At 54.3% G+C, this 26,691-nt stretch overlaps 1 protein-coding gene across 3 annotated transcripts; it reads right to left on the bottom strand.

Moving 5' to 3' along the window:
* Nucleotides 1–3,765: 3,765 nt before the first annotated feature.
* On the bottom strand, nt 3,766–26,411 carry MSI1 (musashi RNA binding protein 1). Of its 3 annotated transcripts, none has more exons than XM_081122546.1 (15): nt 26,220–26,411; nt 26,010–26,050; nt 25,338–25,419; nt 25,153–25,237; nt 22,147–22,188; nt 20,530–20,622; nt 16,685–16,733; nt 15,468–15,550; nt 14,862–14,979; nt 12,274–12,354; nt 11,013–11,069; nt 8,730–8,798; nt 7,778–7,965; nt 7,246–7,309; nt 3,766–5,535 (listed from the first exon to the last, which is right to left on the bottom strand). In XM_081122546.1, the coding sequence occupies exons 1-14, from the start codon at nt 26,276–26,278 to the stop codon at nt 7,268–7,270; spliced, it is 1,089 nt and encodes a 362-aa protein (XP_080978672.1). In that variant the 5' UTR covers nt 26,279–26,411; the 3' UTR covers nt 3,766–5,535; nt 7,246–7,267. The 3 variants fall into 3 exon arrangements, with proteins under 3 accessions (XP_080978672.1, XP_080978673.1, XP_080978674.1); XM_081122547.1 differs by having other exon boundaries at nt 7,778–7,932; XM_081122548.1 differs by lacking the exons at nt 25,153–25,237; nt 25,338–25,419; nt 26,010–26,050; nt 26,220–26,411 and adding an exon at nt 24,029–24,112.
* Nucleotides 26,412–26,691: the final 280 nt, after the last annotated feature.

Below are 26,691 nucleotides of genomic sequence, written 5' to 3'. Positions count from 1 at the left end.
AGTTCCAGAACATTTTCATCCCCCCCAAAGGAAATCCTGTGCCCATTAGCAGTCACGCTCCCTCAGCCCCAGGCAACCACAACTTGCTTGTTGTCTCTATAGATTTACCTATTCTGGATATTTCACATAATGTGTAATATTTTATAATTGGTTTACTTTGTGTTTTCCCATTGAGTTCCCATGTGATCTCTGCAGCAATGCTGTGTTTTTATTGTATTTATATTTTATTAATATCTTATCTCAGTATGGTACCTTTGTTATGATTAATGAACCAATATTGATATATTATTATCATCATCAAATGCAATATTCATAAACTCAAGCCCATCACTTATTTATGGTTCCTTAGTTTTTACCAAATGTTTTTTTTCTGTTCCAGTATCCCACCCAAGATAGCCCACTATCTTCAGCTGTCATGTCCCTTAGCTGTGGCAGTTTCTCAGACTCCCTTGTCGTCGATGACCTTGACAGTCAGAGGAGGCCCCTCTATTGGAATGTGTCCGATGTTTGACTCATGATTGGCCTGGGGGGTGGGGATGGGTTTGGGGGAGGAAGATCACAGAGGCAAAGTGCCATTTTCATCACTTGGCCATGTTATGTCGGATCATTTCTTATCCTGGATGCACCTTGGTCACTTTCCTGATGAGGACACCGAGGCTAAGCTGAGGTAGAGCTGGATGGAAATGGCCATGTCCACACTTGAACCCACACCTGCCACTTCCTGGCGGACCCTTTCCCTCCAGCTGGGGCAAGGTTATGTTGCGTGTGGGTCGGTGCAAAATCAACTAGCCTCATCCTAACCGGGTGGCCTCTGCTCACACCCTCCACACTCCAGGATTCCATCTCTCTGTATTTTTCCCTTGAACATGCAGCAGGGTCACGAAAGAAGAAATCTATCTGGAAGGGCTTCCCTGTTTCATCTCAAGTCCACGAGTCCCAGGAAACGCCTTTCTGCTAATGAGAGAACACCAAACGGCATTTAGTAAGCAGATGGGGAAACTGAGGCCCAGGAAGGGGAGGTGATCGGTTTGCTTAGGCCTGATTCTGCCCCCATTTGACTCAGGTTGTTGACATGCCACCTGTCTCTTCGTCTGTTTCTACATCTGTCCAATAATGTAGTCATTAGCCGCGAGTGGCTATTTCAATTCATTGCAATCAAATACTATTAAATATCAGTTCTCAGTGTTCAGTAGCTACATGTCTGTGGCTAGCGGCTGTTGTGTTGGACAGAGCAGATATTGCTTTCATCGTCGCATAGGTTCTATCGGAGAGCTGTCCAGGCTGTCACGGAGCCTGGCTTGGCCGGGCCCAGAGGCAGGTGAGGGCTGTAAGAGACACTGGAGGGAGAGCAGGGTTTGCTCAGGGCCCCGCATCAGCCTGGGGAATGGTTCTGCCTCTTCAGCCTCCAGAATGAGTAAAGACTGCCTAAGGAAAGGGAAGGCTGGGCCAGCAAAATGCTAAGCCCCTCTTCTATGGGTTCGTTGGGGTCAGAATGAAACAGAGGACTAGGCACTGCTCCTGTTGGGGGTGGTCTGAGAAAGGAGGTGTAGCTGGTGCCACCAAATCCTCTAAGGCCAGAAGTATTAACTACCATTTTACTGAGTGCTAACTCTATTCCAGGCTAAGAACCTGGCAAAAACCTCGGAGGTAGGTCCAACTACAAACTCCTCGGAGAGGACCACTGAGGCTCCGAGAGGTTAAGGAACTGCCCCAATGTCACACAGCAAGACCAAGCTGTGAGTTGGATCTGGTGCTTACACCACAATATCACCTTGTGACAGGGCATTGTAATGGTGGGTGAGAGTGCGGAAAACCCCCCGGGGGCCAGAGGAGGTTTAGTCCTGCCCACTTCCCTCTTCCCCACCCCCAGGCAGCTGGAGGCTTTCCACAAAGGCAGGCTGCACAAATTCCCACGTGCTTTTCCTGCTGGGACTTAGGCGGAACACCTGGTTGGGGGGAGGGGCAGGCTGCTACTAGAACCTTCTGTTACTGGAAAGAGACCTGCTACATGTGACGATCCGAACCTTCGCAGGGAACACAGAGGTGGCAGAGGAATGGACCCGGCAGGTCATGCGGTAGCCCACCAAGCCCCTGTGCCCTGTGTGCCATGACCTTCTGCAGCCCCAGGTTCCAGGCACAGGTGTGCACAGCACAGCCTGTCCCAGCCTGGGAAAAACACACGCTCCAGTGGAAAAAACAGCTAAGGATAGCTTCTTGGCTCCTTCAGGTGAAGGCATACCCACACCCCAGCAAGGTCACAGCGACCCGGCCCCTAGAAGACAAGGCTCCTGCTTCCAGGAAATGCTTAAGAACAGCTACCATTTGGTGAGTGCTTCTACACGCTTGGCACCGTGCCAAGGGCTTTCTGTGCATTGTTTTTCAGCCTAACCGCGATCTTCTGGCATAGCTATTATTGTTTCACCATCTTCCCCTTTTTACAGATCATAAAACTGGTTCAGAGAGCTTAATAAATAAGTTGGAGTCACACAGCTTGAAAGTGGCGGAGATGGGATTTGAACCTGTGTGCGCCCACCCGCCTCTTAGTCCAGGGCTTTCTTTAATAACAAATAATAATCCTAATAAGGGCAATCACAGCAGCAGCAAGCGTCCTTTGATGGAAACATTGCTGGGCTGCCTCCTATTGGGGATCGAGCCTGCAACCTGGCTGGGGATCGAACAGTGACCTCTCGGTCCATGGGATGACACGCAACCAGCTGAGCCACACCAGCTGGGCTCTTGCCTGTGCTTTTTGATGTCCTATCCAAGAAATTATTGCCAACTCCAATGCCTTGAAGTTTCCCGGTTTTCTTCTAGTTTTCTAGTTTTAAGTCTTACATTTAGGTCTTTAATTCATTTTGAGCTAATTTTTGTAGATGGTATAAGGGTCCCACTTCATTCTTTTGCATGTAGCTATCAAGTTTTCCTAGTAACGTTTGTTGGAGACTATCCTTTCCACACCGAGTGCCCTTGGCGCCCTTGCTGATCATTTGCCCGCATTAGTGGGAGTTTATTTCTGGGTACTCTGTTCTATTTCATTGGCTTGTCTGTCTCTATGTCTCTATGCCAGTACCTCACTGTTTTGATTACTATAGCTTTTGTAATATATCTTGAAATCAGGAAGTGTGAACCCACCAACTTTTAAAAAATTGTTTGGACTCTTTGGGGTCCCTTGAGATTCTAAATGAAGTTTAAGATGAATTTTTATATTTCTGCTAAAAAACGCCATTGGGGTTTTGAGAGGTATTGCATTGAATCTGATGGCTTTGGGGAGTATGGACATCTTAACCATATTGCCTTCCAATTCATGAACACAGGATGTCTTTCCACTTATTTGTGCCTTCTTTAAATTTTTTCAGCACTATTTCATAGTTTTCACTGTACAAGTCTTTCCCCTCCTTGCTTAAGTTCATTCCTAACTTTCGATGCTATTGTACATAAAATTTTCTTTTTAATCCTCATTAGAGGATCTTTTTCCCCATTGGTTTTCAGAGAGAGTGGAAAGGAGACATAGAGAGAGGAAAACATCGATTGGTTGCCTCCTATTCGAGGGTTACCTGGTATGTGCCCTGACTGGGAATCGAACTTGTGACCTTTTGGTGTACCAGATGACTCGCCGACGAGCTGAGCCATCTGGTCAGGGCATGTTTTCTTACCTGTGAGTCAAATACTGTTCCAGGAGGAAAATAAGAGGTGAGGGAAAATGCTGTCATCAGGGTACCTACACCTGAAATGCACACAGAGACACAAAACACTCCGAAGCCTAGCACCGTTTTCAAATAATTTATTAGGAATTTAAAACTGAAAATAAAACCTGGAAAAAGAAGTTACAGATGTGGAGAGAAGAGACACCGGAGGGTGGTAACTTGCTGGCTTCAAAACACCATGTAACATCTTTTTAAAAAATTCCCCAAACAAATCAGAAAACGGAATTCCAGGGCCCTGAGCCCATGGGTGGGCCCAGTGGGGTGGGGGTATGGGGGTCACAGGAAGGGTGGAGGGGGAAGCTAAGTCTCTCGTGACTTGGCTCAAATGTGTAGAAAATTAAAAATAAAAACCAATAAAATGCAGCTTCTCTTTTATTAGGAAACATTAAAAACAAAAAACAAAAAAAACCCACGAACAGCCGCGCATCTCAGTAACAAAGATTATTGCTTTGTGTTCTCAGGGCTAATAGGTTAAGCACCTCACACAGACAATTAACTCTCCAAAGGGGGTTTTAAGGGTGGGGACTATGATAGGGAAGGGAGCTTAGGTCCCCAGCCTCAGACCTGGGGGAGAGGGACACAGAGGGGACGATGGGTGGGCCTCAGCCCTGCCACACCAGCCAGGTCACTAGCTGTGCACGAAGTCAGACTCTGAGCCTCTTTCCTTTGAAGGGGGCTCGGGGCTGCCAAGGGGCTGTGGCCATGGGACCATCCTGGTGGGATACTTCAGTGAGAGAATGTGGGGGTTCCCTGAGAAGCCCTTTGCTTTCCCCTGGGGTCCACCCCTTCCCAAGTGCCCCCTGATGCCCACTTATTGGGGGGGGGGCTCAGAGCAGAAACCATGGAGGCCTGACCGAGGTAGGGGGTAGGGGGAGACCTTTGGAGAGTTAATTCCTTTCCAGCAGTGGCTCCGGGCGAGCCCTTCTCTTCCCTCGCCCCTTGCCCCTACACTGGGTTTTTGGGGTGAGCAGGCCCAAGGCCTTGACCCCTAGGGCCTGAGAGAGCGGGCCTGTCTCGGCCACAGATGAGGCCTGCAAGCTTACAGTAACGGTGTCTGAGGAAGGGACAGAAACGCGGGAGGGAGACCTTTGCTGGGTGGGGCCGGGCGATGCCCTCACCCCCAAGGGGTCTTAGAGAGGGTGGGGGCTTCACCTCACAGTATTTACATATGATACAGGACGGGATGGTTCCAGGGGCTCGGCCTGGCCTACACTGCCCTGTTCTCCTCTCCAGGGCTGGAGGGAGGCGGCCAGGGGCCCACACCCACATAGACATTTTGTTCTCAGCTGGTGGGGGGCACCTGGCCCTTTGCCCCCTGCGGCCTGGGGGCTTCACATTCACAAACCTAGAAATAGTTTAAAAAACAGTTTCTTTAAAAAAAGAAAAAAAAAAAGTTAAGAGGAAAGGAGGGAAAATCAGAATAAAACCCCCCCGGGCTGAGGCTGCAGCCTGTAGCAGGCCCCCTCCACCTTCACTCCGCAACTCTATGCACAACTACAAAAGCCTCCTGGGGGTGGGTGCTAAGGGGGTGCGGCGGAGAGGGAGGGGCGCAGACCCCAGAGGGCAGAACCAGGGGGCGGTGGGGGCAACCGGCTAATCCAAAATAAATAAAAGCGGGCAGGTGGGGGGCGGGCCAGGGGCGGAAGAGGGGGAGGTTAGTAGGGGAGCCAGGCGTGGGCCAGGGGCAGCAGGGCAGGGGCCGGGCCCGGGAGTGGGGGGCAGGCAGTAGCGGTCCGAGTCCCTGCAGGGGAGGGGGCGGCGGCTGCGGCTGAGGTGGCCCTGTCCCCTCGCTGGCTCACTCGTGGTCCTCAGTCAGCTGCAGGCTGGGGCGCTGCAACACAGCGGGCGGTTACGGGTGCTCCGAGGCGTCCTGCCCCCATAGCCCTCTGCCCCCCCTGTTGGGACCCCCAGAACACAGGTGTCCCCCCCGTGCATGGGCCTCTTTCCCTAATCCCCTCCTAGATGAGCTTTTGTTTGCATGCTTTGCACTTTGGGTTCCCAGTTTTGAAAAGCTTTTTTCCCCAGGTTTTAAGCTTTTCTAAAAATTTAAATACTAAATATGTTTTTATTGATTCGGAGAAAGGAAGGGAGAGGGAGAGAGAGAGAAACATCAATGAGAGTCATTGATCGGCTGTCTCCTGCAGGCCCTCTATGGGGGATGGAGCCCACAACCCAGGCAGGCGCCCTGACCAAGAATCTCCTGGTTCATAGGTCAGCGCTCAACCACTGAGCCACGCCAGCCAGGCTTTCCCTAGATTTTTAAATGGCTGCATTTATTCAAATGTTACCTTCTCGGAGAGACGCCTCTCTGAACCCCTAAAGTGGCCTCCTCACACACAACTTAGAATTATCTCACTTGATTTTTTTTTTTAAATCTGAACTTGGTTTAGGGTTTCAAGCCTTTTTTAAAAATCCTCACTCGAGGATATGTTTATTGATTTTAGAGAGGGGGGGTGAGAGACAGAGAAGCATCAATGTGAGAGAAACATCGAGTGGTTGCCTCCCATACACACCCAAACAGGACTGAACCCAAAACCTAGGGATGTGCCCTGACTGGGAATCGAACCCGCAACCTTTTGGCGTACAGGATGACACTCCAACCAAATGAGCCAACCAGCCAGGGCTCATTTGATTTTTGTCTGTAGAATGAGAGAGGAGGCTTCTGTCTTATACATCCCTCTTTCCTGGAACACTGCTCAACAAATGGTTGTCTGAATGAATTAATTAAAAAATGAAAGGTCACGACGGGTTCACATGGTACCCAGCATCTGGCTACACTGCGTGGTGGCTGCGTACAGGGCTCTCCTCTCTCTGTATCCGTGCACCTGTCAACGTGTCTGCTTTAATAGCTGTGTAATGTTCCATTGCATGCATACACTCTCACGTATTTAACCACTCTCCTTTGGATGGCAATTCAGTTATTTGCAGTTTTAAAAATAAATGCCTAGAAGTGGAATTGTTGGGTCAAGGGGACAAATGTTTAAAACCTGGATAGACACTGCCAGACAGCCTTTTGGAAACCCTGAGCCTATTTGCACAGTTTCTCCTACACCCTCAGCAATGCTGGGCATTAGCAATCTTTAAAAAATCTTTGCTTGTGGCCCTGCCGGGCATGGCTCAGAGGTTGAGCATCGGCCTAGGATCCAGGCGATCGGGGTTCGATTCCTGGTCAGGGCACATGCCTGGTTGCGGGCTTGATCAATGACTCTGTCATCATTGATGTTTCTATCTCTCTCTCTCCCTCTCCTTTCCTCTCTCTGAAATCAATAAAGATATATTTTAAATAAATAATAAAATAAAAAATCTTTGCTTGATAGGTAGAAGGTGCTGCCTTATTGTTTTCATTTACATTTATTATGTAGCAGGTCGAACTACTTTTCATGTTCACTGACCATTGCTGGTGTGAAGGTCTGTCCTCCCCCACCCCGAATGGATGATGGGTTCTCTGAAGGCAGGGACAGGGTCCATGTCCCAGACTGGGCTGCCAGTACCAGCCTCCCCAGTGTCATCCCTACCCCAAGGCGCCTGCCCATCTCCTCACCTCCTGCCACCTGTCTCCTGCTTCAGTGGTACCCATTGGTGAAAGCTGTGGCAATCAAGGGGCCCTGGAAAGACAAGAATTTGACTCCTAGATCCCCGAGGGGAGCAGAGAAAGCTCAGGGGCTCCTTTTCTCCCACAGGACACTTGAGGTGAGGCACAGACCCTTCTCTGGTCCTGCCCATATTACTCCACTGCAGACCCACTGAAAGATTCTCCAGGGTAGGGTTGGGGACCTGCATATAACCAGTACCCTTATTAAAATTAGAGCCTCCCCTGCAACCCTGCTGAGCTGGAACCTACCCTCTGTTGGGGCAGAGATGGTGGGTCTTATTGGCACAATATCCCCAGAGCCCACCTAGTGCCCGGTATACAGAGAGCAATCATTAAATGCCCGCTGAATGAATGAGGACTTATCTTCCCTCTTGGTGACACACTTTCCCCATTCATTACCCCTCACCTCCCTCTGCCCCACAGACAGACAAGGCCTTTCCCTCCTCCAATTTTGGGGGGTCCTCCAGGACCAGCCACTCACCCCAAGGCTGTGGCCAAAGCCAGTGCTGGGGGCGGGGCTGGCAGCACTGATGTAACTGCTGACCCCCGAGTCCTGGTTGGCTGCCCCATAGAGCTCAGCCATGGGACCGGGGCTGGTGGTCCCCAGGAAGCCCCCTGTGCGGCTGGGAGTCGAACCTGGAGGGGGAGCCATCGTCCAGGGGTGAGAGCCTGGCAACCCAGAAAGAAGAAGGTGATAGCCCCGGAGCCTTCAAACCTGTTCCGCCCGCCCCGACCTTGACCCCTCCCTCTGCCTCATCCCATCAGGGCCTGTGGGCCCACCTCCTGAAGATCCCTCCAAGCCCATCTACCCGACGAGCCCTAGCCCAGGCCCCCATCATCTGTCTGACCACTCAGCAGCCTCCTCACTGATCTCTAGGCTTCCCCTCCTGAGCCCCTTCAAGCCTTTCCCCATGCTTCAGCTGTCCCTCCACTGCTTAAAATGTTCAGTGTCCCCCCAGGACCTGGTTCCTCCTACCTTTCTCCCTGCACTCCATTCCTGCAGTCCACCCATGCTAACTGGCGGCCAAGCCCTTGCACATGCTATTCCCTCTGCCGGGAACTCTTTTCCTCCTCTTTGCCTTCAAAATGAAAGTGAAGTCTTCCTCCTGGATGCCTTCCCCAGAGGCCCGTGAGCTCCTCTGGAACCTGACATCCGCAAGGAGCAGTACCATCCCTCAGAACGACTGCCTTTTTAATGCCCGATGCCCCACCAGCCTTTAAGCTCTGGAGGGCAGAGAGCACGCCCGTCCCTCCTGCTGGCTCAGTTAATGCTCCTTGAGGTGATGAATCCGTAAGTCCCTCTGAAAAGGGGGGGTGGTGGCTACCTCCGCTCCCCTCTAGACTTCTCTGCCCCCTGCACCCCCACTCTACTCGGGGAAGGTCCCCTACCACCCCACCTCCTGGACTCCCTTCCTGCACCCCAGAAGGCTCACCTGTCCCTCGAACCACAGCTGCCGCCGCCGCCGCCGCCGCCATTGGTCCGTAAGCGGTGAGAGGAATGGCTGAAAGGAAAGGTATGGGCACTTCAGAGCGGCAGGTGGGGGACAGGGGTGGATGACGGAGGCCCCCTCTGGGCAGAGCCTCACCCCACCGCAGATGGGTCAGTGCAGCCCCAGGGTCAAGGCAGAAAGAGCTCCCATAGATTAAAGGGCTTCATTAGCTTCAGACACAGGGATCCTGCTATTCCCTTGTTTGCTTTTTACCTCCACCCCCACCTCCACAGTGCCCAGCACCCTGTCTGGTACACAATAGGGGTTTAATAAATGTCCACTGAAGGAGCAGAAGAGACCTCCGCTTAAAGAACACAGGTTGGCTTGAGCCTGGAGCTCCCCGGGGCTGGCTGTGAGCGCCCCCTACTGTCTGGTTCTGCCACTGCAGCCCCCCGGGGAGGCTGCAACTCCTCCCAGAGCCAGGGTCTGCAGGGCTGGCATTTGCCCTCAGGAACATCAGTCTCCCACCCCAAGATGCGCCCCTTGGGGCTGTTTGAGTCACCCTGACCCTGAACTCGAACTGGACCTGAAGCTGGGGACCCCAGAAAAGGCCTCTGAAAATCCTTGGCATGGCCGTTGGGCTGAGGATTGAAGTCTAGGACAGAGGGGTTCCCGCACAGTAGAGGAGTCTTGCTGAAGAGCTTCATAAAGCTGGCTTCTTCTCACTCCGATGTCACCTCCTCTGAGAAGCCTTCCCTGATCACTCTCACTAAGGCATCTCCCACCTCCAATCCTAACGCCTTGCCACATCTGTTTTATTTTCCTCGTGGAGTTTCTCTCCCTCCCAAAGTATCTCATTTACAAGTTTACTCGCTTACTGCTGTCTCCCTCCACTAGGGTATCAGCCCCAGGAGGGCAGGGACCTCTCTCACTCACTGCTGTATCTCCACTGCTTGGAACAGCATCCGACGTGATAAATATCTACTAAGTAAGTGCATGAACGAAACACCCACGTCTCCTGAAGGCAAGAAAAGAGTTCAGGCCCCAGACTTCTAGGACAGACCTCCTCCTCTGCCAAGACATCTGCAGAGGAGACAATTCTTCCCTCAGTTCTTCAAGGGCAAGGGGCTGAGCTATGAGGTCTGTTTTTAGGCGTTTCCACAAAGCAAAGTCAGCATGGCCAGTCCAAGCACGTGCTTATTGCAACTGTCAAGAATTCCTCATTTGTATAGTAAGCATTTGTTTCCCAATCTAGACTGCAAGTTCTGAGACAGCAGGGCCTGGCAGAGTGTCCCACACAGTAGGTCCTCAACACAGAGTTCTTCGATGAGTAGAAAAGACCCCCTTTCTGTCTCCCCCATTGCTGGTTAAAGCCCCACTCTACTCAGGGAAGATCCTCTATCACCCCCACCTCCAGGACTCTCTACTCCCCTTTCCCCCCAAGTTTCTCTTCCCCCATCTCCACTCTGAGGGACCCCTGAGCACCCCTTGGAAGGAAGGTCTCATCTAAAGCAGCATCCATCCTCGACACACGGCCAGGTTAGGGGTGGGGTGGGGAGGGGGGAAGCAGGTTGAACAGAGAAATCCCTGGCAGCCCACCTCATCTGTACGCACCCTTCCCCTCCCCTCGGCCTTGCCGCCAGCTCAGAGATGAGCTGACTGGCCCAAGTGAAAGCTCCAGTGGCCAAGCACCTTCATCCCACTTGCCCCAAAATTGCAAACGGGCAGTCAGAGAGCTGGGTTTGCCTCTGGAATAGGTCTCATTTGGCCCATGGTGGTTTAAAAATTTGGAATTTGTTATCAATACTTGAAAATAATTGGAAAATTCATTCGAAAGCAGAAGCTGGGTTTCTGGCTTCTCTTGGAAAATGGAAGTACTGGGTGTGCTGCTCCTCCCGGCAAGGGTCGGCTCTGGCATGACAAGCAGGCGTGCCCACTCCAGTTTATCGAGGTCCCCAACTGGCCCACTGTGCTCTGAGTGTGAGACCCTGGCTTCTTCGCCACTGGGTCCCAGAGCCTACATGGTGTGAGGCACATGGGAGGCACTGGAAAAATATCTGCCAAATGGATAAATGAGCGACTTTGCCTCCATCTGCTGGGCTTGGCCCTGTGCCCCGCCCTAAGGGTCATGTAGCTACATAGACTGGCCAGTGCCCAGGCAGAGTCTGCTGTATCCCCACAGCTGGAGGGCTGCCGGACAGGAGAAAAGGGCCCCACTAGCTCTCCCCTGGGGAAGGTCCCTGAGTCTTTCTTTCTCCCCATGTGTATGAAATCCGAGCAACTGACCTGTAAGCTCGGGGAGGACTGGGGCGCTCGGGAGAGGGGTCCGCTCTACACGGAATTCTAAAATGAAACGTAAAACAGCTTAGGAAGATGCAGGGGAGGCCCCTCAGGCATGGCACCCACAGGGACGCTGGGTAGGGGGACAGGCCATGCACAGGACCCAAGAGCTGGGGATGGGGAGAGCATGGTTCCCAGCAGGCAAGGGTGGGGGAGGAGACACAGACACAGAGAGGAGAGACAGACAGACACAGAAAGAGCGAGCAGAGTTGCCACCTATACCCTGGGCACGGGCGAAGCTGGAGCTACCAATCCTGGTGTTTCTTAAAAGCCTTAAGATTTCATCACCACACCCCCTAGAATCCTATTTTTGGGGGGGGGGGACTGGGGAAGCAGCATTCGTGAAAAGGGATGACCCTAGAGCAAGTCGGGCTCGGGTTGGGTTCCCAGCTCCGGCACTTTCTAGTTGAGCCATCTTAGCAAGTCGCCTCTCTCCTCTGAGCCCGTTTCCTCACCTATAAAATGGGGATCAGCAGCATCCCCCCATGAGATTGTTGTCAGGATCAGACAACATAGTGTGTACACAGGATTCCAAGCTGGGCAGCCTAAGAGGCAAATGATGCATGTGCTTAGGGACCCTCTAAAAAATAAGATTTGAAAAAAAAAGAAGCCTTGCAAAAATTTGATATTTGATATTTCAAAGCAAACAACATTGAATAGTCATCACGGGAGAGTTCAGAACTTTGTTGGGCTCCCCGCCACTTATTTGAAGGCCTAGTGTTATTTTTATTTTTGAATTACAAATGAGGGTGGTGATCATCACGCTTTTAAATCGTTTTTTCAGCATTCGGGGTCTCAAAGGGTCCTGTTGGCCTTGGAAGGCTCAGCATAGCACATGGTCACTACACATGTGCCCAGAAAGACACAACCGATGTGCCCTCTAACACAAGCCCAGTGCCCTCTCTGGTGGAACTGGCAACCCCGGAGGGGGCTGGGGAGGAGAGAAAGACAGGAGGCAGGCAGAGAAGGCCTGGGAGTAAAGGGTGCCATGCAGGGCCACGCTGGAGCTCCCGCCCCCAGCTTCTGGGGAGGGGGTGAGGAGGGGATGGGTGGGGGGAGGTGCTCCTTCCTCAGACATGCCCTTCCTTCCAAGCCTCCGGCAGGCAGCCCCCGCCCCCAGCCCCAGCCATGCACCCCAGACACCGCCCTGAGGAGTCAGACTGCCTGGGAACCGGGGACATGCTGGCAGCAGAGAGGCAGGACTTACCGGGGAACTGGTAGGTGTAGCCAGGAGCGAGGCCTGTATAACTCCGGCTGGCGTAGGTTGTGGCTTGGAAACCGGGGTAACCTGATGGGGCAAGGGGGCTAGTGTCAGATGCTTCACCTACAGCTCAACCCCCAGTCATCAAGGAACTCTGAGCCACTCATTTCCCTCCCTCCCTGGTCTCACAAGTAACAGCCAGTCACATGTACCAAATACCTTCCATATGCCAAGCCCTGTGCTAAGCCCACCGCACGATTTATTTTCTCCTTAAACCTCATAAGGACCCTAAGCAATTGTTACTATTAGGAGTCCTATTTTACAGATCAGAAAACTGAGGCTCAGTGAGGTGACACTGGCTGAGAGTAATTCAACCCCTTGCCAAGGCCCTTCATGCTCTGGCTCCTGCCTCCCTCCCGCCCTCATCTACACTCTGCCCCTGGTCACTCTGCTCCAGCCACACTGACCTCCCTGCTGTTTCTCAGTCACCAAGCTCCTTTCCACGTCAGGGCCTTTGCATATGCCATTCCCTCTACCTGGAACACTGGTCCTCCCAGGTTTTCACATGACTGTGTTCTTTTCACTGTGCAAGCCTCAGTTCAAATGTCACCTCCTCAGAGGGGTCACCCCACAATTGTCCTCCCCTTCCATTAGTTACAATATGTATCACCCTGGTTTTCCCCTTTCATAGCCCCGATGATCATTATCTGGATTTATTCCAGGATTTCTTTTCGTGCTGATTTTCTGTTTTCCCCATCTCTTGTTTCTGAATCTCCGGCACCAGCATGGTGCCAGCTACTTAGTATGCATCTAATAAGTATTCGTAGCTGTGACATAAAAATCATAGAGCAGTAATGGCATAAACAGGACTCAAATTGAGATCTGACTGCCTCCAAGTCCCTTAACCACCACTCTCACTATTTGTTAGAGGACTTCTTTTTCTGTTCTCGCTCTTTCAATGGGGTGAAAAATGAATCACCTTGAAAAGGAAACTTCCTCCATGTTCCAGATCAAAGGCGGCTAAAGAGATAGGACAACTATGTGCAAGACGTGATTTTAGCTTGGATCTTGTTCTGTAGGGTAAAAATACGCTCTAAAGAACATTCCTGTGTCAACTGATAAAATCAGAACTAAACTAGGTTAATATTGTATCAATCTAAATGTATAAAGTTGACAGTTATTATGTGATTTCATGCAAGAATATCCCTAATCTTAGGAAATACACAGTGAAGTATTTAAGGGTAAAGGGCCATAATGCATGTAACTGACCCTCAAATGATTCAGGGAAAAATCACAAGTGTATTGTGTGTGTGTGTACACACTTGTGTGTGTGTGTGTGTGTGTGTGTGTGTATATATATATATATATATGCTTCATCATTATAAAGCAAGTGGGGTGTACCGTTAATAACAGGTGAATCTGGTAAAGGGTATATGGATGTTCTGTGTGCTACTTTATTTTTTCAACTCTTCTGAAAGTTTAAAACTACTTCCAAGTAAAAAAAAAAACCAAAAAAACCAAGCTCAAAAGTTGAAGAGAAGGCCATGCGCCACTTGGAGGGTGCTGTCCTCACCCACCCTATCTGTGATCCCAAACCTGCCCCTGTAGCCCACACAATGCCCACCTCCTCTGAATTCCCAGAGCACCCCTCCCCCCTCCCCAGCATGAAGACCCCCTCACACTAGTGTCTTTCCGTGTGTGCACATCTTGTCTCTCCAGGGAGACTGTGAGCTTCACAGGGGCCCAGCTGGTTGTCCACCCTCAGTCGTGGGCCCCACGTGTTGCTGATCCTGCTCAACTTCCAAGGCTCACAGCAGCCTTTACCTCCTCCAGGGGGCCTCCCTGACGCCAGGTGGGTTTAGGTTTCTCTTTGGGCTCCCACAACCTCCAATCCCTCTGTGGTGACATTGCCAGTTCACTCTTGTCTCCCACTTGATGGGAGACCCCACAAGGGCAGGTGCCGCCTCTCAGAAGCTGCTTAATCAATATTAGCTGAATGAACAAGTAGCAGCCTTCTTTTTGTCTTCCCAAAGGCCTTTGGGTTTTCGTAAATGCTGTTCCCTCTGCCTGGGACACTTTTCCCCTGATGTCCCGTAACTTGCTCCTACTCAACCTGCGGGCTCAGCTTCAATGTATCTTCTTTTCTGGCTTCTTCAAGTCGTGGTTCCCTATGACCCACGCTCCCTTGGCACCCTACACTTCTCCATCCTAAACCGATTTATGTTCTTACTAATTTGTTTTCCCTGCCAGACCATAAAGGTCCAAGGATAGTCACTGTTGTACTTCTTGGCCCAGTGCCTGGCATTTATAGTTGCTCAATAACTGTTTACTGGATGGATGAATGGATGGACGGACAAGACCAAGTAATGAGCAGCTGGACCATTCTTTTGGCCACCACCAGAGGGCAGTACCCCACAACAAACGGCCCTACCTTTGGCGGGCCTGCCAGACCTGAGATCCTTGGTCTCCACTCCCACCGAATAACTCAGATAGGAGGGCAGACCACAGAGGAGACACAACACCCACGCAGCCCCTGGTAGCCCTGGGGGTAGTTCTGGGCAAGAAGAAGCTGCAGGTGCAGGCCTGGCACATACCCAGCATGCCGATGCCCAGCATGAAGGCATCCATTCCGTAGGGCATGACTCGAGATCTCCCCCGGGCAGAGCCCGTTGGCGACATCACTTCTTTTGGCTGAGCTTTCTTACATTCCACCTGCAATGAGACCTGGTGGTCAGTTCCTCCTATGGTCCTAGGGTCACTGACCCTCCTGTTCCCTAGCAGGCCTCTTTATTGTTAATTTTATAGTTACCATTTACAGAGCGCTCACTATGTGCTAGGCACTGTGTAAATGGCTTTGCATGCAATAGTTCATGAATGCTTACACCAACCCAATGATGAAGGTAATATTGTCACTCCCATATTACAGATGAGGAAACTGAGGCTCAGAGAAGGGAGATCATCTGCCTAATGACTAGTCAAGCAAGTAGTGGAGTGAAGATTTCAATCCATGCTTCCCCCCCATGCTTTATAACCACCATAGGACACTGCCTTGATATCCAGATTTTTGGGACATGGGAGAACTGACTACCCCACTGACTGAGGCCCCTCTGCCTGACTCCAGAAGCTCTGAGCGCCCCTGGCTGGTTCAGCCAGAGCTTCAGTCTCTCTCCGCACCTCCACCCCATCCAACTCCAGCTCACCATTTTGTTGTTGATTTCATGGAAATGGATTTCACACACTTTCTCCACGATGTCTTCGCTCTCAAACGTGACAAATCCGAACCCTAGAGAGCAAACACAGGGACAGATCCAGGCTCATGGTCAAAACCCAGCCCTAAGTCCTACCAATGCCACCACTCCTCTCTCCCAGGTGTCTGAAAGTTAAAAAAAGGCTCTGCCCACAGCCCAGGAACCTCTCAACTACCTACTGAGACAGAGTTTCTAGTTCCCAATTACAGATGGGAAAACCAAAGCTCAGGAAAGGAAGGTGACTTGCTCAAGATCGCACAGCAAGTTAGAAAGTGGCAGGGCCACGATGACATTTCACCCAAAGAGGGAAGGAAGAACACAAACACTTATTTAAACTTACACAAAGTATACACACCCAAACATGTTTGTGCACAGTCACACTCATATAGGTACACACACACACATACACACAGGTATCCATATATCACACACACGCACCCTCACTGGTGCTCCCAAAAACAAAAAGACCCCTGTGTACACGTACGCAGTCACCTTGATAAAACAGGTACATAAATATTCAGATACTGACACCCTCATATGCAGATATACACACACATACAATAGCACCCCCCCCACTCCAGGAACAGGTTAAAAGGCCCAAAGGCCTGAAGCAACTGGAGATACAGCCCTGCCTCCTCCCGGGTGAGCCCCAGGGACTGGAATGGGATTCTCAGCAGGCCAGGCCTTTGGGAGAAAAACAACCAGGCTGTGCAAACACTGTGGCCCAGATGCTCACAGGTTCAGGGGCAAGGGGGCTGGGGGCTGGGCTCAGCCTGAGGGTGGGGGTGGAGGGCAGTGGCAGGAGCAGACTGCCTGGGGCTTTGAGTCAGCAAGTCAGCCTGACCCTGGGGCGGCCTGGCCTGAGCTCTGGTTACCAGGGACAAGGTAAGCCCCAGCATAGACACTGGCTGTGCAGACATCAGGCCGGGTGGGGGTGGAGGGCTCAGTTGGGGGAGAGTCTGCTCCTCTCGGGTGTCTGCAATTCTGCAAGTTTCTAGCACAGGAAACGGCGGGACAAAAGCCTTCTGTAAGGCCAGGCCCTGGAGAGGATGCAGATCCTCAGGGATAGGATGTCAGGAGGAGAGATGAAAGGGCAGCTGTGACCTGCAGCCCCCTGGCTGACCACAGGCCCCCAGCCTGGCCTGGAAAGGGGGAGGGGCCACACTCACCTCGGTGCCGGTTGGTGGTTTTGTCAAACATCAGCATGGCATCATCCACCTGAAACAGAGCCATTTTGTTGTTGGAGGACCCACGAGATACCAGGGGACCCACCACAACCCAGGAGCAGGGGCTCCTACACCCTCTTCCCTGTATCCCAGCCCAGGCTTTATCTTAAACCTGCTTCTCGTGCTGGGGACAACTTCCCATCTGCAACCTCAACTGGATGCCACAGCAACCCCCTTTCAACTATCAGATTCTCATTGGACCAGCCTGCAAATACTAAGCACCAAATATGTGCCTGGCACTTTGTCCCATAATCCTCTCCACATTCCCTGCATGGTAAGATCCTCATTTTGTAGATAAGGAAATAGGCTCAGAAAGGTGAGGTCACCTGCCCAAGGTTGCACAGCAAATCCTAGATCAAGTCTGGGAAGGAGGAGGCACTGAGTGGGCACTAAAGGAGGAAATACAAGATCAAGAACTGAGATGGGGAAGCAAAAGTCTCTTCCCTTTTTGCAAAAGGCCAGAAGGACTGCAGCCACTCCAGCCAGTCTCAACTCCCCTCTCCTGGTACAGATCTTTTCCTCTAATTGAGGTTTCCTTTTGCTAGAGGCTGTAATTAAAGCAAGTAGAGTTCAGTGCCTGGGCCGCTTGCCTCCCACTGACTGGGGGAGGGGACAGGGCTGAGGAAAGGGGAGGGTCTACACTATCCCCCCTCCCTTGGACCCCAGACTTCTCTACTTGCTACTCTTTCAAGGCATCCCCTTGGATACAGGGACGGCCAAAGGCCTTAGCTTCCCTCCCACAGTCCCACCTCCTTCCCTTTGCCTACATCTGGTGCATTCTCCTGGCCGTCTTAATTCTTCAGCCAACGTCAGCTAACTCATGGGGTTAAGCTAAGGTCTAATCCATCCTTGGTGGAAACTAAGGCTTGCTTCTGATTCTCCTCCATTGCACTCTAGCTGCTAACCCTCCCGCAAATGGCCACACACCCAGGGGATGAAGGAAAACTTCCTGAAGCCATAGGGCACAGCTTCTCCCCCACTCTCCTTTGCTCTCTTTCCAGGCCTATCACCCGCCTTCTCAAAGGAATGGGCAGCCCCTGAACAGGGTGGTCCTCCGGCTTTCACAGGCGCCAAGCTGAACAGGGCCTCTGACTTCCCCCTGGGAGAACCAGGACCCCACTGAGCCAGGAGGCAGCTGGGTCCTGGAGAACCTGATCAGGAAATGACATCTCCCTCCCCAAGAAGCTTCCTGCCCCGGTGCCCTGCAGGGGAGTGTCACCCTCACTCCCATCCTTAAAGACCCATTCGGAGTCCCTACCCTAAATCTGCCCAACTATCCAAACTAGACGGACACTTCAGGCTCAGCACATCTTGCCCACTCCTTTAACCAATGGAAACGAGAAACCCATAAAAGAGGGTTGTGATAAAAGCACAGGCTTGGAATTAAAAACCCTAGGTCCCGCATAGTGGCTCTGCGTCTCCACGACTCAGGTTACTCATCTGTAAAATTGGTGTAAAAGTGTCTTTTTAAAATTTATATTTATTTATTTATTTTAATTGATTTCAGAGAGAGGAAGGGAGAGGCAGAGAGAGAGAGAAAATCGTTAAAGAGAGAATCGTGGATAGGCTACCCCCTGTATGCCACCTACTGGGGATGGAGCCCACAACCGGGCATGTGCCCTGACCTGGAATCGAACCCTGACCTCCTGGTTCATAGGTTAACACTCAGCACTGAGCCACGCTGGCTGGGCAAGAGTATCTTAAAGGTAGGAGTTAAATAAGATAGTGCATGTAACACTCTTAACTCATAGTACCTGGCATACAGCAAGTGCTTAGTAAATGACTATTATTATTATTGCCTTATTATGGAGGGGCTTGCCCACAGTCCCATGGGGGAGAGAGGCAAAGCTGGAGAGAGCAGCCCAACACTGATGCCGCTGAAGGTTCCATGAGAACAGTGCCCGTGTCAGCTTGTTACCCCAACCAGCTGGCTGAGCATCCTGACCTGTGCTCCATAATTGTTTTTTGAGTGAATGAATGAATGAACTAAGAACCAGCCCTCTACTACTACTATAGCTTTGAGCTCCTGCCTGACCCACAAATTAATCTCAGCCCAAATCCACAGCCCTTTCGCCTTCCTCTGCCCAATCTTCCAGTCCACCATCCCTGGCACCCCCAGACCCTTCAACCTGAGCTCTGGCTGGGCAGATCTCCCCCCCCCCCCCCCCCCCCGTGGGGCATTGGGGTCGAGGCCAGGGCAGGGAGCAAGGAAAACGGCTGGGGATCCAGGGGACCCCCACCGGTGTCCCCCTCCTGGGGCCAGCTGAGGGGAGGGAAGGCTCCCAGCCCGGTGTCCTTAATAGGCTTTGGTCTCCATGGGAACCTGAGGGCGGGGTGGGGGGGGCTTGGGCGGGGGAGGGGCGGTGGCCGGGGCCTGCTGACCAGTGAGAGCCGCCAAGTTCGGCGGCCTCTAAGCCTGAGTGGCAGCCACGGTGGCTGACCATTGTTCCCCCCTCGGCGGCGGCCCCTCGATCCGGGCGGGGGGGGGACCCCCCCTACAAACACCCCCCGCCGCCGCAGGGCCCTTGGCATTCCCGGCTGTCCCCCTCGCTCCCTGGCAGCCTATTCTCCGTCTCCCCCTGGCCTCCCCGGGCCGGTTTCACATGCCAACGCCGATTTAGGCCCGAACAAAAGACGCGGCCGCTGACGGCTTCTCCTGGGGCCCGGTTGCCATGGCGACGCCGGCCCCGGGGGCAGGCGGCCTCCAATCACAGCTGCTGGATCAGATTAGTGCGGGCTCTAATGCGCGGCGCTCAGACACAAAGACACCCCGCCGCCGCGCGCGGGGCCGCCGCTTCCCGGGACCGCCTGCCCCGCGGCCCGGGCCCGGGTCCCCGCGGGCGCGCCCGAGCCTCGGCCTCCGGCCCCCACGCTGGCCAGGGGGCCCCGCGCCCTTGCCCCTCCTCCCCTAAGAGACGGGGGGCTGCAAACCCACCGGGTCGCCACCTCATCGCATCCCATTTCCCAAGCCATCTCTGTGCCCTTTGCCTAAGGAGGGGACTGAAAATGTCTCGACGGGCAGGTAGAGAGACCCAGCGGCCTGCAGCCTGTCTCACGGAGGAGTGGAGCAGGGACCCCAGCCCTGAGTACCCCAGTCCTACTTCGCCTCCTGCGCTCCCCTCTTTGCCATCTCTCCATGGAACCTTGACGTTGACATGGCTCACCTGGCTGGGGACATCCTATTGTCTGATGTCGCTACATTTCCCACTTTTACAAACAGCCCAGAAATGAAAGCTGGAGGCACCTCGGAGCTGACAGCCAAGCCCCAATAAGTAGGGGATCAGCATCCACCCCCCACCCACCCACCCACCCTCTCCAGCTCCTGCCCCAAGCTCCCACCTGTGCAAGCAGTGTGCTCAGTGCCATTGGGAGTCCTATTTATTGCCTCTTTATCATCCCGGCCAGGAAGGAGTGGGGGAAGGTTGCCACCGCCCATGGCCCCGGACAGGTGCAAGCTCCCAGGAGGCCACCGGGGTGACTGGATTGAACTGGCTACAGGAGAGCGGCCTCCCTCGGGAGGGCGAAGATAAGTAGGAGAAAAACACAGGGGAAGGGCAACAACAGAGAGAGCTACTGTGTGGCTTCTGTCCCTGGGGATGTGTCCAGAGTGTGAGGCCCATAGATAGGCCAGGAGCCTGAAGGGTGGGTTGGCCTGGCCTCGGCCACAGAAGGACCCGCCCTTCTTTCACCTTCTGCAGGAACTGGAGTGACCTGGCTGGACTCCGCTCTCTGCTGACCAATTACAGGCCTTTCGCAGCCCCAGCGAGCCTCCGCCAGATATGACCCACCTTCCCGAACTGCTCAAAATATTGCTTCACGTCTTCCACCGTGGTGTTCACTGATAGCCCCCCCACAAAGATCTTCTTCGTTCGAGTCACCATCTGTTAGGGGCAGAGAAATGAGAGAGTAGGCATCTGAGTCCTGTGGCCCACTGCCACCAGCAGGGGCTCGAGCCCTCCTGCCAGGGTGCCAGCTGACAAGCTCTCTGTGACCCCAGCTACTTGGAAGGCCCCCCTGAGCTCCCCCTTGGACCCCCACCTCTAGGCCTGTCACAGGCAGCTGTGCGCCCTACACCCTGGCTGGCTCCAGTGTGCCTCCCTCCTGCCTCCCTCCCTCCCTGGGGTGTGGGTGGGGAAAAGTCTTTCCCTAAAGATCACCAAAGAGAAGGGGGTGGGTTAGTGACCCAGATCTACAGCCTAACTTAAAGACTCGACCAGCTCCCCCTGGGAGAGCCCAGGGCCCATCACAGGGTACCCCTAAACTCCATGCCAACATTTTCCTCATCAACCTCCTTCCAACCCAACCTCTGTGGCCCCAGTTCTGTTTTAGGAAGAACACATGGTCCTAATTACCCCAGGAGTGCATGGCTAATCCACGGCAATTCCCAGCCCCATCCTAACACTAAAGCACCTTCTGTCACCAAACTGCTTAATGGAATTAACCCAATTCCAACCATGTGCTCCCTGGTGTGGCTTCCTTCGAATACCTGCTCAGTAATTGCTTTCAGGCCCTCTGCTGGACCCTTCCAGAGATGCCCCTTTCCTGTCTCTTAAAAGTTGCTCCTCTCCCTCCGCTGTGGCAGGAGCCGGGAACCATGGCTCAAAATCCTAAAGCACCTTAGTTCCCACCAACCCTCTTATAAAGGAGAAACTAAGCTTTCCTGGAGAGGGACCTAGTCCTAGGACACTTGATAGGTCAGCAGACACAGGGGTCCTGCTCCCTGTTCTGTAATTGGCCTTCCTGTCTGTCCCCTAAATTCAACTGCTTAAAAATTAAGATCTGACTAGTTGCCCCGGAGCCTGGAATAGAATCTTAGGCCTCTGCCCTGGACCAAAAGTTTTGAGTGCAATATAGCTCAAGTGCTCAGAAATCTGTTTTCCGTACACCCAGAAAAATTTGTCACAGCACCAGGGAAAGAGAGCACTCGGGAGGGTAGCCACAATCACCCAAGTTGAAAGACAACAGGTGATGGACTCCCTGGTCCCTTCCCCCTCCTCAAGCCCAACACATCCCACTCAAGAGGTAGCTCCCTGGCCCAACTCTAGCTCGGCCTCAGGGGGTAAGTCTGTCCTGGATTTGACCTCCAGAGGCACTGGACACAGAGACTGTGATCTCTGAGGTCAGAATTCCACTCGGGGTCCAAACCAAACTGGCTTCAAATATAGGATAATGAGTCCCCTGAGGGGTCCCCCTTCTCCCAATGCATGCAGCCCCCTCCCTGGCCTACCCCAGAGCACAGATGGAAAGATGATACATGGTGTCTTCAATCCACAGAGCAAGGATACCAAGAATCCCCCCCCATCCCAGTCCACACAGAGGTTCCAAAAGCATCTTTCATAGAAAGGAATGCTGGGAATATCACTTCCCTCCATAACAGAGCTCCTCCCAGAGAGAGACACACCTACCTTGGGCTGTGCTCGCCGAGGAAAGGCCACCTTGGGATCAATCTGAAAGAGAAAAGGCCTTGGTTATCACACTTCAGATGGGTGACCACACAGTCTTCAACCCTGAAAACCTCTCATCCCAGGACACAGAGGTGACAGAAACCACCACAGCCTCAAGCAGGAAAGTATAGTGGTTAAGTATTTAGGCCCTAGAGCCAGGCTACTGGGTTTGGATCCCACTTACACTGCTTTCCAGCTATGAGACCTTAGGCAAGTTACTTAACTCACTGAGCCTCAGGGACAAGCTCACCTGTAAAATGGGCAAATAGTACATCCACCTCAAAGGGTCATCTGCAGGTTATATGAGATAATGCCGCTGAAGCACTTGGCATGGTGTCTAGCTTACAGCAAGAACCCCAAGAAGTAAGGAAAGTTATTCTTTTAAGCACCAGGTACATCGAGGGCCTTCACAGCTTAACTGACTTCACACAGATACCTGTTTAGGTGAGGCATGCAATTCCGACTTTTGAAGTCTTGCGAATGGAAAGTCTTTGCTTCAAGATAAGAGTTCATAAACCACCAGGAATGGACTCAGTTCTGTTTCCCTATTATCGACATCTAACAGCTCTCCTTGAGGGTGCAAACAAACAGCTTCCTGAGAATGCAGCTAGGCTTGGGGTGAAGCAGAGCCCAGGTTTTGGTGACGTGCAAGCCGATGGGACTTGGACTCAGAAATTCTGGGCCCCGGCCAAGCCTGTGATCTTGGGCACTTGCCTGGCCCCTCTCAGCCTCAGTGCCCCCATCTGCAAAGTGGGAACAATCACATCCATTTTTTCCCAGGGGCAGCTGGAGGAAATCAAATGAGATAACGTGGGTGAAAGCGGTCCTTTGTGAACTGCCCTTCATTGCACAAACAAAGGTGCTATTACCAGTGGGCCACCTTTGCCCTTGGCTATGAACAACCAGAAGGGAAAAGCAACATGCATCTGGGAATTCCAGGGTATTCTACCTGTACTTAGAAACAGCAAAAGGCAGGGCATGAGACACTGTGATCAATGCAGGACCTATGAGGCTCGGTCATTCCAGAGTTTCTTGGCACCCACATGGGTGGAGACCACTCGAAAGTTCACCAGCCAATTGCAGGCAAGATCTCTCTTTTCCCAAAGTTCCTGCCATTCCTTCGAAACTCAGCCTTGTTCTAGGCGACTGTCTCTGGCTCCTCTCTGCCTGAATGGCACAAACCAGGGACCAGCTTCCTCTAGGTTCCCCCACTGGAATTTGCTCCAAAATCCAAGCTAGGCAGCACCTCCTCTCTTCCAAAGTCCCACTCAGCTCTAGGGAAAAATCACAGCTGTCCCTTTTCCCTGTCTGAAGATGTGATTTTGTACATCTATGGACACTTTTGTCCTATATTTCCAGGAAGCAGCCTCCCCAGCCACCAGAGCACACCTCAGACAGTGCCCCTGTGCAGACCCCAATGGAGAGATGGTACCCAAGCCATGTCCAGCAGACCCACACACACATCTAATCCCTGATATGCCCCACCTCCACTCTGACTCACAGCTGGCAACATAAATGAAACCCAACAAGTAAATAAAAGGTGAGAGAACCCAAAATAGACTCCCCACAATAAACCAACCTCCCATCACCCCTAACTTAGGCCAGAGAATGCCAAACCCAAAGCCTTTGCCCTTGAGTCCCAAATCTCAGAAGGATGCCCATCTCACCCTCCTTCCTCCCCTCTCTCTTTTTGCCCTTATCAATCTTCCATTCCCCCATGCCCCATCCCCCAGCTCCAGCCCCAGCCCCTAAATCTCAGCTTCCTGAGCGCCTCAGAAGCCATCCGTGCATTCTGAGGACAGGGGATGGTAGGGGAACAGGCAGCTTGATGGCAGATAATCACCAAAAACAATAGGCCACTGTCTCTCCATTCCCAGCTTGGGTCACTCAGTCTGAGCCAAGAAGATCCTTTCAGAGCCGGCGAAGTTGAGGCCTGGCCTCATTTGCTCATTACTGGGAGCAGGAGTGGGAGCCACTGGGCAGAGATAACAGGAGCTGGGGACAGGCGGTAATTTAACAAATTCTTGGGCACAACCAGCTATTGTTGCAGGTAAACAGGAGCCAGTGACTGACCCAAGCAGGGAGGCCCAGGGCTGGAGGAGAGTGGGGGAGTGTGGAGAGAGATCACACTGTCCCGGCCCCTTGGCAGATGGTCTCCCCAATCACAGGTCACCCCCCCCCCCATCACAGAGTAACCCCTCCTATGACTTTCTCCTTTCCCCTCTCCCCTTGAGCCAGGGCCTGGGCCGGCGCCCCCTGCAGGGCCAGAGACACCGGGGAGCAGTGGGACAACAGCAAAATGTTCCAGGAGTTTGAATACCAAAGAAGCAGCTAAGATCTAGCCCGGAGAAGGGTTTATTCCAGGCAAGCTAGCTCCCTTCTCCTGAAATCCCTTCCTGGGCAAAGCAGGCCTGGGTCTTCCACACAAAAGCAAGGAGTTAACTGACCAAAAGTCAGGGGAAGTTGGGGTGGGGGTGTTAAGTGATGCTTTGCCATTGGTCTGGAATGAGGGGGTGTCCTGGAGCCAAGTGCTAGTTGCAGTTCACAGAAGCCACGGGGTGGGTCACTGCAACCCCGACTCACCCGATTTGGGCTAGGGGAGGGGCTCGGTCCCACCCTGCTCTCTGAGGCACTGAGGTCAGCCCTTGGGGGGGGGGGGTAGCTGCCTCTTCCCTCACCTACCCTGGAGGGGTTGGGAGATACAGCATCTCACGGCAGGCCTGGGTTTGTTTGTGTGTGTGTTTTTTTTTCTGTTCCCTCTGCCCTCAACTCTAGTGACAAAGTTTCAGAGCCTGGCAGCCCTTCTACTCAGAAAACTCCCTCCTTCCTTAAGGACCCCCTCCAGCTGTCCCCTGGGGAAGAGTCCTGACCCTCTCCTCCGGCGGCCTCCCTCTCCCAGAGGACCCCCCTCCCCCGAACCCTCGCACCCACCCCCACCCCCCACCCCCAGCCCCGAGGGCCACTCACTGTTTTGGAGTCGAGCTCGTGCCGCGACTGCGCCAGCACTTTATCCACCCCCGCCTGGTCCATGAAAGTGACGAAGCCGAAACCCCTGCGCGCCGCGGTGAGGGAGAGGCAGATGGTTACAAGGCAGCGAGCGGCGCCGGAGGGGGCGAGCGGCGGGCGGGAGGCGGGGGCGCGCGGGGGCTCACCTGGATCTCTTGGTCAGGGGGTCCCGCATCACCAGACACTCCTTCACCTCCCCGAACTGGCCGAAGTACTCGCGCAGCCCTTCTGCAACCACATACCCGCCTTCGGACCAGCTCGGGCCCCGCGCCCTTCCCCCCTCCCCCGTCCTTTGCCCCCGGTGACCCCGGCGTGGCCCCGCCACCCCCGCGCCGGGCGGCCCGAGCGCTCTCTACCGTGTGTCCCCCCCACCCCCGCCCCCCCTCCTGCTCCCTCCAGCCCTCACCCGGCTCTCGTGCAGCCTCCCGGCGCCCACAGGGGCCCCAGGAAGCCGAGGGCCGAGCTGGGCTTGGAGGGGGGACGACTCCGGCCGGGTTCCCGCCGCTCCGGGAGCCGCCTCACAAAAGTTTGAGCCGCAGGTGCGAGCGGAGTTGGCGCTGCCGCCGGCGGGTCCCGGGGGCCCAGGCCACCCCCCTGATGCCCCCTGAACCCCTCATCTCCTCCCCTCCGCTCGCTGGGCCGTGCGCGGTGGCCGATCGCCCTGCACTCTCGGGGTCCCCGGGCGGGGCGCGAAAGAGAGCGCGCGGAGGCGCCCGGGGTCAGGAGGGCGCAGGGCCGAGCTGGGGTGTCCGGTTCCGGGGCGCCAGAGGGGTCCGGGGTGCCCTGCCGGGCCGGCGGGCGCTCGCGGGCTCGCTCACCCTGCGTCGTCTGCCAACTGAGTCCCCCGATGAACATCTTGCTGCGGGAGGAGGAGAGACACAAAGGGCCCGCGTGAGCGCCGGGAGCCGGGGCGCGGGGGGCGCGGGCCCGGGCCCCGGGGAGGCCCGGCCCGACCCGGATCGGCCATGTTGGCGGGGCCGGGGAGGGCGCGGGCCGGGCAGGCCGGGCCGGGCCGGGCCGGGCCGTACCAGGGGTCGTGCGGCGAGTCCGGGGAGGCGAGGCCGGGCTGGGGCGCGTCAGTCTCCATCGGGAGCCGCGGGCGGCGCGGGCAGCGGAGCGGCGGCGGCGGCGGCGGCGGCGGCGCTCGGCGCGGGGCAGATGAGGTGCGCGGCGAAGGGGGCCGGACGGACAGGCCATGCTGCCCCCTCCCCCGACCCCGCTCGGGCGGGCGGGCGGGGACGGCCGAGGGGAGGGCCCGCCGGGGGCCGACCTGCCGGCTCCTCCCCCCGCCGCCCTGCGCGCATAAAGCCCCGCGCTCGCCCGCGAGTCCCGGCGCCCGCGGAGGTGGCGGCGCCGGGACCCCGCTCCCGCCGGGCTCCCGGGTCCCCGAGGGCGAGAGAGACCCCGAATCCCGAGGCGGGCCGGGACCGGGGCGCGGCCGCACCCCCACCCCGGCGCGGGGGGCCGGGCCGCGGGAACGCCCTCCCGGAACGAAGCGCT

Source organism: Miniopterus schreibersii (genome assembly GCF_964146895.1).
Source record: "Miniopterus schreibersii genome assembly, chromosome: 20".
Classification (NCBI taxonomy): Eukaryota; Metazoa; Chordata; class Mammalia; order Chiroptera; family Miniopteridae; genus Miniopterus; species Miniopterus schreibersii.
This window is presented reverse-complemented; position numbering and strand designations above follow the sequence as displayed.

What these genes read in the sequence shown, in the direction of transcription:
- MSI1 (XM_081122546.1), bottom strand. Translation starts at nt 26,278, where the DNA reads ATGGAGACTGACGCGCCCCAGCCCGGCCTCGCCTCCCCGGACTCGCCG. An exon ending in GACTCGCCGCACGACCCCTG is followed by an intron (nt 26,051 to 26,219) that starts GTACGGCCCGGC and finishes CTCCTCCCGCAG; the next exon opens with CAAGATGTTCATCGGGGGAC. An exon ending in CTCGGCGAGCACAGCCCAAG is followed by an intron (nt 20,623 to 22,146) that starts GTAGGTGTGTCT and finishes TGCCCCTAACAG; the next exon opens with ATGGTGACTCGAACGAAGAA.